The sequence below is a fragment of the Nycticebus coucang genome, chromosome 2 (genome assembly GCF_027406575.1).
Source record: "Nycticebus coucang isolate mNycCou1 chromosome 2, mNycCou1.pri, whole genome shotgun sequence".
NCBI classification, from domain to species: Eukaryota; Metazoa; Chordata; class Mammalia; order Primates; family Lorisidae; genus Nycticebus; species Nycticebus coucang.
In genome coordinates this window covers 156,581,116-156,595,605 of record NC_069781.1, presented here as the reverse complement: position 1 = coordinate 156,595,605, position 14,490 = coordinate 156,581,116, and the positions used below count along the sequence as shown (strand labels likewise).

The window sequence follows — 14,490 nt, the reverse complement described above, 5'->3', positions numbered from 1 at the left end:
GGACTGGGACTTAGGGCTAGGTTTGAATCCTATGCTTTGAACATTTTGGCTGTGTGGCCTTCTTTGGGACTCAGTCATGTCATCTATAAAATGGGGAGGTAAACCTTGCCTTACCTGGTTGTAGTGAGAATTAATTGGCACCCTGCAGGAAGGCCCTGGTGGGGAAGCTATGAAGATGCTGACAGTACGAACTGCAGGACATCTGGGGCCCTTGGGGTGGTCCTACAGCCCTGTGACCTCCTCAGGCTTTAAATGCAGCCCTGGAGGAAGGAGCTGGGCCACGAGGGAGCAGCAGCTCTTGGAGGGCCAGAGGCTGACGACTGGGCCTGATAGGCATGAGAGCTGCTCAACCCTGATGGAAAACTAAGGGTCTTTCTGTAATATTGGCAGACCCTGCCAACCCAGTCCTGCCCCAGAGGGTGGCCAGCTGTGGCCCCAGCCAGGCCTATGCTCCTTTTCTCTTGTACCCCACCCTGCCTTGCTGGCCCAACTGCAACTTAGGCTCTGTCTGTTGCTCACATGTGAGGGTGAAGGTGGAGAGACAGAGAGAAACAGCCTTGTAGGCCTGGGTGTCTGAGTGCCCATGGAGTAGTGAGCAGGAGACCCTGCCCTGGAGGGGAAGGTGGGGATAGAAAGTTAAAAAGAAAGGGGCTGCAACCAGATGCGGTGGTTCATGCCTGTAACTCCAGCACTCTGGGAGGCCAAAGTAGGTAGATTGCCTAAGCAAGAGCAAGACCCTGTCTGCACTAAAAATAGGAAAATTAGCCAGGTGTTACTGGGGGGTGTGTGTGCCTGTAGTCCCATCTACTCTGGAAGCTGAGTGAGGCAAGAGGATCTCTTGAGCTCAAGTGTATGTGGTTGCTGTGAGCTATGATGGCACTCTACCAAGGGCAGCAGAATGAGACTCTATGTCTCAAAAAAATAAAAAAATAAATAAAAGAGAGAAAAGAAAGGAGCTGCATTGTGCTCAAAAACTGGGTAAAGAGGGCTTAGTGGAAGGCAAGGGACCCCAGAGATGAACCAGACCCTGTGCTCCTCTTTTTCCCTCTGTTGTGGCCATAGGAGGTCCCTGCCCTTGAGAGGCCATGTGGTTCTTCCCACAAGTCTCTGCCTCTCAGCAAGAGGATGCCCAAGGCCCCTGTTTCTGTGCCAGACTCAAGTTCCACTTACTTTGTAGGCAGGAGTTCAAGACCAGCCTGAGCAAGAGCAAGACCTCATCTCTACTAAAAATAGAAAAATTAGCTGGGTCTGGTGGCGGGCAACTGTAGTCCAAGCTACTGGGGAGGCTGAGGCAGGAGAATACTTGAACCCAGGAGTTTGAGGTTGCTATGAGCTATGATGCCCCTGCACTCTAGCCAGGGTGACAGAGCAAGATCATGTCTCAAAACAATGATAATGTAGTCAAGATTGGTGTGTTGGTTCTGGGAGAACACAGGCCCCATTCCTGAGCCCCAGGTCCAGTTGGAGAGATAAGAGGAGCTGGTGAATGAACCCACTGTGGACAAGAGGGCATGAATTAATCCTCTGAAACAGCCATGGATCCTGTCCTTGTGGTTTGGGGGAAGAGTTGGGGACATGTGTGGACTTGATAGAGGACTGTCTGGTGGAAAGCGTGAGATTTGTGCAGGAGGAGGTGGGGAAAGCATTTCTGGTGAAAAGAAGCCTTTGAACAAAGGTTCAGAGGTAGACAAGAGTCCAGAGCATTTGGAACAGCAAGGAGACTATAGTAAGGTTTGTGTTGGGGGAAAGGGCCAGGGTCATGGATTGATATCAGGCTGGTAAGACAACACAAAAGTGAGGCCATGAAATCTGGGCTGTCCCTCAGGCTGGGGTTGCAGGGAAGATTTCTGATGTGGCCTATTTATAATAGCAAAGATGCCTTGGAGGCTGAGAGGAAGCTGACATGTGGGGAGAAAGTGGCCCAGACTGGGTGGGGGCAGGGTCTTTCCATCTCTTGGACTGTGGCCTCTGACTGCAGACTCTGCCACTGCCAGCAACTCCGAGATCTTTCTTCTGATGGAACATCCAGTCTTTCCTTTAAGCCCTTTAAGCCCTAGTCAGATGTCTCCACCCTTAGGAAGCCCCCTCTGGTTTCTTCCCTACTCTTGGCTTACATCTCTCCCATAGCAGGGAGTACGGTGGCCACAGGCCAGAGGATCAGGCAGGCTGGCTTCAATTCTTAGCTCTGCTGGCTGTGTGATCTTGAGCTAGCCACTTAACCTTCCCGAGTTCCTTTCATCATCTATAAAGTAGGCCTAAAATTACATATCTCGTGGAGACTGTCAAATGCTTAATGCATTGCCTTCCTCTTAAAAACAGAAATTACACATAACATCGGGTGTGTTTGTGATCTATTCTGTATTTCCGGGCGGCGCCTGTGGCTCAAGTAGGGCGCCAGTCCCATATGCCGGAGGTGGCAGGTTCAAACCTAGCCCCGGCCAAAAAAAACCCCACAACTATTCTGTATTTCCTTTAATCTTAGGCACCTATTTTTTATATTTGTGAAATCAGGATTAAATGTATACTTGGTGGGCAAGAACGTTTAATTACATTGCTGGTGTGGTTTACCATTCATGGTATCTTGGGCTGGAGGAACATGGTCTTCCAGGTGTACTCACATTCTGCTTTCAGGTTTGAATTGGCTGAGACTGCCTGTCTCTCCCACTGCACTGCAAACACCTCAAAGGCAGGGATGGTATCATGTCTGGGTCCCTCTGGCCTAGCACAGGGCCTAGCCCAGGCAAAGGCCTCAGATGTTTGCTGGGCCACATTCTGGGAAGGACTTGCCCTGTCATTTGGTGTCAAGGAAGCAGGGCCAGGAAAAATACTCAAATGAAAATATTTGATTTGAGTATTTGATTCCCTGTGGGACTATTCAGAGTGTTCGCTGGAGCTCTCCCCATGTCCTGTCAGGGACAGGCCAGGACTCTAGCATCCCTGCTGTGAGCCTTGGACAAATCCAACTCTTCTCTGAACTGTCATTTAGGGGGGAAACTAAGGGCTGTGGAATGTGGCTTCTGACACTTCAAGGGGCTTTGCCAATGCTTTCCAAGGTTCAAGCCAGCATGAACTGCCCACTGGGCTTGAAGGAAAGGGCTTGGGAAAGAGCTTCATGGAGGTTTATATTCTACATTCTGTTGCTTCATAGAGAATAGAGGCCATAGGCCTGACCAGCTCTAGAGCTGGCCTCTACTACCTCATGGAGACTCTAGACACAGAGAAGGTTCCCCAGAGCACCTTGCTATATAGTGAGGACTTCAGAAAGAGGCACTTAAACCCCCCTTTCTATCCTCCTCCCTTTCTCCTTAGTGTTTAAACTCAGAATCTGAGGTGGAGGGGGCATGGCTGTGAGGTTGTAAGCAGGGGACAGGAGCACAAGAAAAACCCAATTCCCAGGCTGGCCCTTATACCTCAGCCCTGGTTGGGCCTTGGGGCTTAGACCCTGACTATTGGGGGTAAGCAGACCTCTTTCTCCATCCCCACCAGTCCTCTTGGAGTTGGCTGTGGGCAGGCAAGGGTAAGACGCTGTCATCCAGTGGTCCTGACACATACACACATGTCTCACGCCTCCTTGAGGGAGCTTCGGGTTTATTTCTAGTCAGGCTCAACTGCTGGGGAAATACATGGTGCCACCATATGTCCTCTGTCTGGCTGGGAGACCTGAGGTGGCACGGTCCAACAGTCTGCGGGTCAGCCTCCTTTCCATGGGTTAATGCCAGGGGGCCAGGTAGTTGACACGACTGTGGAGAGAAGGAGGGGTGAGATAGAGGCTCCAGGGTGTCCTGGGGAAAAAATCAGTTTGTCTTCCTCTAAGCCTCCCTCCCCCTCAACCCATCTTCCTGCCCTCAAGGCTCTGAAAACACAGCTTCCATCCAGCCCCTGTGTAGGTCTAGAGTCTTCTGTGGCTCCCTATTTTCTTTTATGTTTTCTCAGTTCTTCTTAGCTTTCAAGCCCCCTTTACTTTGAATTGCCTTATCCTTCCTTCCCACTGACTTCCAACCATGAACTGCTTGACTCACTTTTCACTGATTTGCTGAACCTACTCTGTTAGGCAACATACCGTAATAAAACCCAGAAACTTTCTTCTGTGTGTGCACAAGGAGGGGGAAGGCAGATTTTCATCAATAATGCTAGCACAGTGGTCTGACTGCTGGAAGACAGGTACCCTTAGGGGCGACCAAGGAATGTCAGCTGGTAGAGAGAGGCAGAGGGGTCAGGGAAGACTTCAATGAAATTGGAACATTTGGGCTGGGCTTGAAAGAGTAAGGAGGAGTTTTCCAGGCTATGGAGTAAGGGCTATCGCAAACTGAAATAGCAGGGGTAGAGGTGTGGGACTGCTTGGTGGTGCCACTGGGTTTGGGTGGCACCAAGAAGTCTGGTATTGCTGAAGTGTACATGGTGGAGCTGGAGAGGTGGGAGAAGGCCCAATTATGAAGATGTTTGAGTATCTTTGCACCACTTCCCATTCTCATTCCTGTCTCCAAGCTCTTAAGGGGTGACCCTGCAGGCAACAGCAGCCCGCTCCTTTCGGATTGCATCCTAGGAATCAGACTCTTGGCTTTCTCTGCCACATTTCTTTCTTTCTTTCCTTTTTTTTTTTTTTTGAGACACAGTCTTACTTTATCGCCCTCCGTAGAGTACCATGGCGTCAGGGCTCACAGCAACCTCCAGCTCCGGGGCTAAGGTGATTCTCTTGCCTCAGCCTCCTGAGTAGCTGGGACTAGGACTACAGGCGCCCACCACAACACCTAGCTATTTTTTTCTTGCAGTTGTCACTGCTGTTTTAGCCGGCCCGGCCCGGGTTGAAACCCACCACCCTCGTATATAAGGCCGGTACCCTACCTACTCAGCCACAGGCGCCACCCATCTGCCACATTTCTTATATTTACTCTGCTTTCAGGTAACGACACCCCCCCCCCTTTGCTTTTGGCTTACTCTGGGCCAAACCTGATGGGATATGCACGCCCCCCAGTCCCACCCCCACCTCGCCCAGGGAGCTGTGCGTCTGCCTGGTGCAGATGCCTCAGAGAGAAGCAGCTTGCGCCCCCTGACACTGCCCAGGAGGGGACCGTCTCTCTCTCCAGGCTGCCCGCTTAGAAGGTGATCTGAGTATGGGCCCTGAGGCTGCCCTGCTCGGCCGGACCCGGGCGTGGCCGGCTGCAAGGCGATGCGGGGTCGCTCCCCTACCTGTAATGGGATCCAAAGCTTCGGAAGGTGTTCCTGGGAAATAACGAGGTGAGTGTCCGAGGTGGGAAGGGCGCCTCTCCGGGCACCTCACTCCCACCTTGGGAGCCACCCTCCTCACCGTCATCCCGCTGAGGGATTACGCTGTGCCGTCACTGCACCTTAACACCTCCACTCCGAGAGGGTGAAGTTGCCAGGGTCCGGACTGACAGGGTGCACCATTTGATCGGAATTAAACATTTATTCATTTTGAAATTGTGATTTTCTTGTAGCTACTGGAGTCAATCAATTTTTCCCAGGTCTCACATTTCCAAGGGCCCCGGTGTGCACTAGGGAAGCGACAAAGACCCCGCCCTCCCTCCTTCAGGTGCGGGCTCCCCAGGCGTGTGGCAGGTATCACTTACAAGGAGTCGAAAGGCAGGGGCTTCTGTCCGTAGCGGTCCAAGCTGGGGTTCTGATTGAGGCAGTACTGGGGAGGACCACAGGGATGGGCGGCCAGTGAGGGAGAGGACGTTGACTCACACCCCCTCCCCCCATGCTCCATATAAAGCTCTCTGCCAGACATTTTGGCCTGGGGACTGAGAGACTCTGTTCTGGGTCTTCTCCCTCCCCACTAGGACCCTCGGGGACCGGTTAGCGTGCAGCCGTACCCGCCAGGTCTGGGTCACCTCGGGCTTCAAGTACCGCACCGCGTAGCCGCTGAAACCCTCGACTGCAGAGACAAGAGTCCATTCTTAGGCGCCCAACCTGCTCCATACAAGCCCCGCCCCTTACCTAGGCCCCGCCCACATGGAGCCTAGAACAGGTCACGCCTCCACCTTCCGGCCGGGCCAAAGTCCCGCCTCCACATCCTTATTATTATTATTATTATTATTTTTTTTTTTTTGTAGAGACAGAGTCTCACTTTATGGCCCTCAGTAGAGTGCCGTGGCCTCATCCAGCTCACAGCAACCTCCAACTCCTGGGCTTAAGCGATTCTCTTTCCTCAGCCTCCCGAGTAGCTGGGACTACAGGCGCCCGCCACAACGCCCGGCTATTTTGTGGTTGCAGTTCGGCCGGGGCCGGGTTTGAACCCGCCACCCTCGGTATATGGTGCCGGCGCCCTACGAACTGAGCCACAGGCGCCGCCCTCCACATCCTTTTTCACTGGTTGCAGAACTAGCTCTGCCCTCAGACCCTGCCCGGTGGCAGCACCCCCGGTCTAGACCTGGCCCTTGCCTCCTCCCCAGGACGAGCCCCGCCTCCAGGTCCCTTGCCAGTCTCAGTCCCTCCGACTGTAAGTGCCCAAGCCGCTCCCCAGCTCCTCTGCCCTGTCCCTGCTGGAGCCAGCAGTCCAGCCACTAGTCCAGCTCCGCAGCCCACGTGCCCCTCAATCTCCCCTGCCCTAGAGCCTCCTCTGTGGCAGGCAGACCTACCCCTCTTGCTTGGGCAGGGTAGCTTGAACTCCCCGGTCGAGGACACCAAACGGGACCAGTCCTCGATCGCGCGCGTGAAGCAGGGCCAGTCGACCCGGTTGATGCCTGGCACGATGGGAGCCAGCTTTCCCTCGTGGTACCTGTTGCGGAGCTTCCGGCCTGTGGCTGTGATGTCCTGTGAGGGTGAAGTGGGTCAGGACTGTGCTGTAGGTGTGGGAGCCTGGGAGGCCATCCCAGTACACCCCACAGGCATGAGCTGACAATTGGCCCATCTGACAGATGGGGTGCCCAAAGCTGGGAACCAGGATGGGGTGGTGGTGGTGGTGGTGATAGAGGTGGCATCCCAAATAGGCAGCTGAGGTGGTGCTCAGGGAGTAGAGCTGAAGACCAGAGGAGCTTCCACCTGGGTGCAGGCTGGTGCCCCTTAGCAAACCCAGGGCCAGGGGAAAAGGATACTCACCAAACACTGTAGGGGTTTGTTGGGGACCCCGAGGAGTGTGAAGTGGGCATTGTCAAACTCATCTGTTGAAAGAAGAGAAAGAGAGACGAGATGTCTTTTCTAGCAGGAGTCACAGGCATACACAGGAGAGATTTGGCTCACTCTGTGCTTTAAAAAGTTTTTGAAATATCTAATGACTTAAAAAAAAACCTAATATAAAATAGTATCCATGAATCACTCCTTACAACAGAATACATTTCAAATAGATCAAAATAATAATAATAATAACATTTAAAAAAAGATTTCATTCAATGTGACAAATAAAGGTGTAGACATACTAGAAGAAAACATGGGCAAATTTCTTTATAATCTTAGAGTGGGGAAAGCCTTAATAACTTTAATTAAAAATCCAGACACTTTAGGGCAGCACCTGTGGCTCAGTGAGTAGGGTGCCGGCCCCATATACTGAGGGTGGTGGGTTCGAACCTGACCCTGGTCAAACTGCAACAAAAAAAATAGCCAGGCATTGTGGCAGGTGCCTATAGTCCCAGCTACTTGGGAGACTGAGGCAAGAGAATCATCTAAACCCAGGAGTTGGAGGTTGCTGTGAGCTGTGATACCATGGCACTCTACCAAGGGTGACAAAGTGAGACTCTGTCTCAAAAAAAAAAATCTAGACACTTTAAAGAAAAGATCGATAACTTTAGATACACAAAAATAAACTTCTACGGGGAAAACATAAAAGAAGGCAAAAAACAAATGGGAAAATTTTTTCACCTATTTTATAGACAAGAGGCAATTTCCCTAATATTGAAAGAGCACCTAGAAAAAAAAAAAAGAGGAAGAATAAAAGAAAGAAAAAGCAAAAAAGAAAGAAAAACAGGTAAGCAGCATGCATAAGTAGTTCACACACAAATGCAAGAAATATAAATGATACCTCCTATATATATGAAAAGATGTTCCTTCCATTTATAAGATGAATGTGTATTCAAACTGCATTAAGATAGCAATTTTTGCCTATCAGATTGGAAACAATCCAAAAGTTAATGCAGTTTTTGGGAACATGGGCTTTGATACATTGCCAGGGTGGGGAGAGGTTGATTGGGGCCTATGGAGAGCAACTGGCAATGACTATCAGAACTATAAATATGCACATGCCTGCCTTTTGACATTACAGTATTACTTCTGGAAGTTTTCTCATTTTACAGTTGCACAAGTGATGAAGTGGGTGGAATGTTACCCATTTCATTGTTGTTTGTAATGGGAACTGATTGGAAACAGCTCAAATGTGTGTCATTAAAGGACCAGATAAATAAATTATACTACATCCTCACTGTGTAGCTATTAAAGATAAAAGATAAATTGAGGAAGTTCTCTATATGAGACCTCCAAGATGCACAAGAGTGTATACCACATGCTACCATTTGTTTAAGAACCTAAAACTTGACTATTGAACGTGGAGAAGAATATACATTCCAGTTACCACCGTAACTAAATCATCAAACTTCTCATTGCAAATAGTTAAGAATACTAGGAGCCACCTGCTGCAGCTTTATGGCAAATGCAACATCCATCACTGTGAAAGATTCTGACCAGCAATGTTTAACCTGGCTAATCAAGCCTCTATACCTAGCTTCTGGTTTAGAGAAAATAGATTAATAGGTAAAGAATACCACAAGGAAACAATCACTGACATTCACCAAGTAAGATGGTTTACAACATAACTGTTAGGGACTCCTTTAAAAGTCAGTAATGAGCTGGGCATGGTGGCTCACACCTGTAATCCTAGCACTTATGGGAGGCTGAAACAAATGGGTTGCTTAAGCTCAGGAGTTCAAAACTAGCCTGAGCAAGAGCGAGACACCATCTCTACTTAACAAACAAAATATAAAACTAGCTGAGTGTTGTGGTGGATGCCTGTAGTCCCAGCTACTTGGGTGGCTGAGGCAAGTGGATTCCTTGAGTCCAAGAGTTTGAGGTTACTGTGAGCTCTGACACCCACGGTAGTCTACCCAGAATGGCAGAGTGAGACTCTTTAAAAAAAAAAAGTCAATATTGGCTGGGGATGGTGGCTCACACCTGTAATCTTGGCAGTCTTCGAGAGCAAGGTGGGAAGATCACTTGAGCCCAGGAGTTTGAGACCAGCCTGAGCAAGAATAAGACCCTGCCCACCCCCACCCCCGAAATAGAAAAATTAGTCAAGTGTCATGGAGGCATTGTCATCTCAGCTACTCAGGAGGCTGAGGCAGCAGGATCGCTTAAGCCCAGGAGTCTGAAGTTGCAGCAAGCTATGATGATGCCATTGCACTCTAGCCTGGGTGATGGAGTGAGAAGCAATCTCAAAAAAAAAGTCAGACTGAGTAGGGTGGCTTACCCCTTACCTCCTAGCACTCTGGGAGGCTGAGGTGGGTGGATTGCTTGATTTCAGAAGTCTAAGACCAGCTTGAGCAAGAATGAAATCCTGTCTCTATTAAAAATAGAAAAAACTAGCTGGGTGTTGTGGCAGGCACCTGTAGTCCCAGCTAGTCAGGAAACTAAAGCAAGAAGGCTCACTTGAGTCTAGGAGTCTGAGTTTGCTGTGAGCTATGACACCATAGCACTCTACAGAGAGTTTTTTGAGACTCTTAAAAAACAAAACAACCCCCCCCCCAAGTCAATATTGTGCAAGGATGGAAAATGGATGGACTGTATTAAACTAAGACTGAAGACAATTGCAATGTATAATCCTATAATGACTCTTGATTCCAAACAATTTTTTTAAAGCAATAAAAGGCATCTTTAAAGTAACTGGGAAAATTTTAATATGGTCTGGCTATTAAGTATTATGAAATTATTAACTTTCCTAGGTTTGATAATGGCATTGTGTTATGTAGGAGGCTGTGTCTTTGGGAGCTGCTTGTGAAAGCGTGTATGAATGCACGTGTGTGTGTGTGTGTGTGTGAGAGAGAGAGAAAGGTACAAATATGGTACAAATCAATTAAGCAGGTGGAAAGTAATGGGTGCTCATAGTAATATTCTTTCAATTTTTTTCTGTTTGAAATGTTTATAATAAGACATTGGAGAAAGAACATATGTTTGTATTTGCATTAGTAAACAATGGAAAGATACATTAGAAATGAAGAATGGTTGCCAGGAAGAGGGGCTGGGAGTGAGTCTTGCCACTTTGTATGTTGTTACAGGGTTTTGAGTTTTGAAATTGTGATTGTTACTTTTATTTACAGCATTTGCTAACAAAATATGTATCTAAATCAGAACTTTCCTTAAAAATCTAGATTCTTGGCTTCTCTTGGAAGCAGGAAATTGGAAGAACGAATGACTTTGCTGGCCCTTCCCACATAGCACCACTAGTAGGAGCACTTCTAGTGGGCAAGTGTGAGTGCTCCACTGCTCATGTGAGTGCTCCATTGCACCGTTGGCCCCTTCATCCCCACCCTTCTCTACCCAATGAGCTCATTTGTGTTTCCCATCGGGGCATCTCTGGTGATCTCCATGCAGTTTCTGAAACCCTCACCCCTCCAGTTACCAAGCCGGAGCCTAAATAGGGCCCTGGACTGCACCCCCCCAACACACACACCCAACACCAACTCCTGTTGACTTTATCTCTAAATACCTTCCAGATCCCTTTAGAACCAAGCTCCTCAGTCCATGCAGGGTTATTTCCTGTGCCCATGGGCTTTTGCACTTAAAATTCTTGGGGGATGTAAGGAGGGGATCTTTCCCTCCCTTTTCCAGATGGAGAGATGATCCGGTGACATCACTATTGTTGCTGTCATGCCTCTTACTACTGCACCAGTTCTTAACCTCTCCCCAGTTCTCTCTCTATTAACAACACCAGCAGCAGCAGCAGCATTTGTTGAGCTTTTTTTGTTTGTTTGCTTTGAGTCAGAATCTTATTCTGTCACCCTGGATAGAGTGCCATGGCATCATCACAGCTTATAACAACCTCAAAACTCTCGGGCTCAAGAGATCCTCCTGCCTCAGCCTCACGAATAGCTGGGACTAAAGTTGCCTGCCATGACAACCAACTAGTTTTTTCTATTTTTAGTAGAGACAGGCTCTCACTCTTGCTCAGGCTGGTCTCGAACTCCTGAGCTCAAGTGATCCTCCCACCTCAGACTGTGAGAATTACAGGTGTGAGCTCCATGGCTTAGCCATATTTCGAGCTTTAACTGCTGTCCTCTTTTTTTTTAAATTTTATTTTTATTTCAGATTAATGCGAGGGTACAAACAACTAGGTTACAATGTTTGCATTTGTTAGGTAGAGTCCCTCTTGTTTTTGTGTCCCGCACCCAAGAGGTGTGCCATGTGCTCTCTCTTTCATTGTGTTCTTAAGTGGGAGCACACCCGATATCCACCTCCCTCTAAAGACTATACTGATAAGTAAACGGAGGCTCAGACCTTTCTGAGGTTTCCTGGGAAACCCTTTTAATCCTTTCAGCTGCCACTCATGGCTTTTCCCTCTGAGATAGCTTCCCTCCAAACCATCGCCCCTTCCCCAGAAGCCCAGAGCGGGATCCAGTGCCATGGCCTGACCTTTCCGACAGTAGGTGGTGGTCTGGCAGTGCTCATCCGTAAGGCAGGCCTTGACGTTGTCCATGTCTATGCGGCGCAGGGTGGGCAGCGCCGGGTGGTAAAGCTGCTGTTTCACGCTGGCCAGCTGGTTGCGCTGCCGCTCCAGGGGGAGCGGGATGACAGGGGATGCACACATGTGAGTGCAACCATCGTCCCAGGGCACCAGGTTGATGATGTGGGCCATGGCTGGGGAGCAGAGAGTACTAAGGGGCCCACCCTGGGCTTGTGCTAGCCAGATGCTATTCCATGTAGGAACACAATCTTGGCCAGTGCTGATTTGTTTACTTATCAAACACTTACTGAGCACCTACTGTGTACCAGGAAATGTTTTAGGAGCTCAGCATGTGGTAGCAGGAACACACAGACAACAGACAGACCTCCCCATCCCAGACACACACACAGGACATACTAGGGGGTGTGGGGGAGGTCAGTGCAGGTGTGTGTCTGGAGGTTGGGGTTGGGGCCTTCAGGGATAGTCTAAAAGAGGTGGCATTTGAGTCTATTTTGAAGTAAGAAGCAGGAAAGGGCAGAATGTAGCTTGGTATGCTGTATGCTGCTGAGGGCAGAATAATTGTGGACTTGCCTTAGCTAAGTAAGGTATCTGGCATTTCAAAATTCTATAGAGAGACATAGGAAAGTTTTAAGGAAAGGGAGTGACACAATAGACTTGAACCAAAAAAACATTGCTGGTTACTCAGTTACTCTAAAGTTACTCCTTTAGAAAGAAGATCTTCCCAGGAGACTTTCAGTCATTTACACTTTAGTGAGAATTTGTTGACTCGGCTTGCTTCCTTCCTGACCCTGAGTTAGAAGTGAGAGATGAAGGAGGGAGATCGGTAGGCAGGAGGAAAGAGGGCCTTGAACACTGGAGGCACAAGAGTAGGTATGACAAAGCACGGGGAAACTGCCCAGGGGGTGAGTCTGAATAGGGAGGGGCAGGGAGGTGGAGCCCAGAGACATAGAAGAGAAGGCCCCAAGATTCTGACTCACTGACAGCAGCTACCTCACCTGCAAGGCACAGGCCACATGTACAAACTTATGAGGACTTTCAGCTCTTTGCTCAATAGGCAAAAGAGGAAGTGAGGTCAGGCTGGACCAGCAGTATACAGCATTCCAGTGCCTATGGACAAGCAGCAGAATGCAGAAACATTGTGCAGAGACAATGCCCATTGCAGCCTGATTGTGAGGCATCCACTCCTTGGCAACCTTGGCAACCACAGGCTCTGAGAAGAGCCCACTGCCAGAATTCCTGTGCACTGGGCACTTGCTTTCAGCCTTCCTGAAGGCTGTGGTTTCTCAGGCTTCAAGCACTTGGGAAGTGTCAGAGAGGGAGCTGGGGCTTCCTGAAGCCGGGGCAGGCCAGGGATGGCTGCTGAGCCCCCGCCAGACAGTCTGTGTGACTCTGGATTATGCTTTGTCTCTCTCAGAGCCTCAAGCCTCCCCTCTGGGTTAGGAAAGGGTTCTAGGCCTTGCATTAATGGTGTCTAGGAGCCGAGAGGGCCCTGCCCTCCCTGCAAACTTCAGGGAAGAGAGCATTGCACTATTGCCCAGCCCTTGGATCCCTAGGAGGTGGAGATTAGCTGTGGCCAGTATCCAGGGTGAGCTCGAGGGGATCAGGGAGAGTGGTGGACTCAGCAGGCTGGGGATTAGCCGGTGATACTCCACCCCAGCTGCCTGAAGGACTGCATGCTTCCTCCCTCCCTGGAAAGTCAGGCCGTGAGGGCCTGAGCCCATCAAAGCCCTGGGGTTTGTCCACTAAACCTGATCAGAACCATTAGAAACAGACCCCCAAGGTGAGGAAACCTGGAAAAGCTGAACTTATTTGCATATATTAGCATACGCCTTGCATATGCCTACCCAGGTTCTGAATCTAAGTGATCCTAGGGCTCCTACTATGAGATTCCTGCAGAATTGGGGTTCCCGGTTGCTTCTCCTCCAATGCTCTGCATAGCCCCAGGTTCTGCCCCTTACAGAAAACGTTACCAGAGTTGACTCCACTCATCACGCCTACCCCAATTTATTTTTTGACTCTTAAAAAATTATAAAATAGAAGAAAATATAGAACATGCATAAATATATAACTAATAATTTATAAAGAAAGACCCCATGTTAACTACTACCCAGGTCAAGACATAGGGTGCTACTTTGCAAAACAGTTTAGCAGCTTCTTAAGGCGGCGCCTGTGGCTCAGTCGGTAAGGCGCCGGCCCCATATACTGAGGGTGGCGGGTTCAAACCCGGCCCCGGCCAAACTGCAACCAAAAAATAGCCGGGCATTGTGGCGGGCGCCTGTAGTCCCAGCTACTCGGGAGGCTGAGGCAAGAGAATCGCTTAAGCCCAGGAGTTGGAGGTTGCTGTGAACTGTGTGAGGCCACGGCACTCTACCGAGGGCCATAAAGTGAGACTCTGTCTCTACAAAAAAAAAAAAAGTGAAACAAACTTTCCATATCACTGGGTCATATGGAAATCCTACCCCTAGGAATCTTCCAGAGAAAAATGGAAGTATATGTCCACATAAATACTTGCATGCAAATGTTCATAGCAACATTGTTTACAGCCCCAAAGTGACTGTAAGTCCCAACGTCCACTGACTAGTAAGTGGATAAAAACAACTGTAATATATCTATACCATGCAATACTCTCGGGCAATAAAAAGAAATTAAATACTGATACATGCTAGGAGGTGGATGAACCTCCAAAACATTCTGCTGCATGAAAGAAACTAGACATAAAAACCCCATGTGTTGTCTGATCCATTTATATAAAACATTCAGAGAGGGCAAATCCATAGACACAGAAGGCAGATTGTCGTTGGCTGGGGCTGGGGGGTAGCAATGGGAGGGAGTGTCACCTAGCCTGAGGGATCTTACTGGGGGAGATA

The 14,490-nt window shown here is 49.1% G+C and overlaps 1 protein-coding gene and 1 long non-coding RNA gene across 2 annotated transcripts in view; one reads left to right on the top strand and one right to left on the bottom strand.

The window, feature by feature from the left end:
• Window positions 1-38: 38 nt before the first annotated feature.
• On the bottom strand, window positions 39-6,064 carry LOC128594248 (uncharacterized). Its single transcript, XR_008382522.1, has 4 exons — window positions 5,835-6,064; window positions 5,589-5,653; window positions 5,188-5,220; window positions 39-3,740 (listed from the first exon to the last, which is right to left on the bottom strand). It is a non-coding gene; the product is annotated as an uncharacterized LOC128594248 (long non-coding RNA).
• Window positions 6,065-7,796: 1,732 nt separating this feature from the next.
• Window positions 7,797-14,490, top strand: part of CNGB1 (cyclic nucleotide gated channel subunit beta 1) — an 81,180-nt gene continuing 74,486 nt past the window's right edge. Inside the window, exon 1 of the mRNA XM_053554067.1 lies at window positions 7,797-7,921. Within this exon, the coding sequence (XP_053410042.1) occupies window positions 7,798-7,921 (124 nt within the window). The 5' untranslated portion in view covers window position 7,797. The remainder of the gene's footprint in view (window positions 7,922-14,490) is intronic.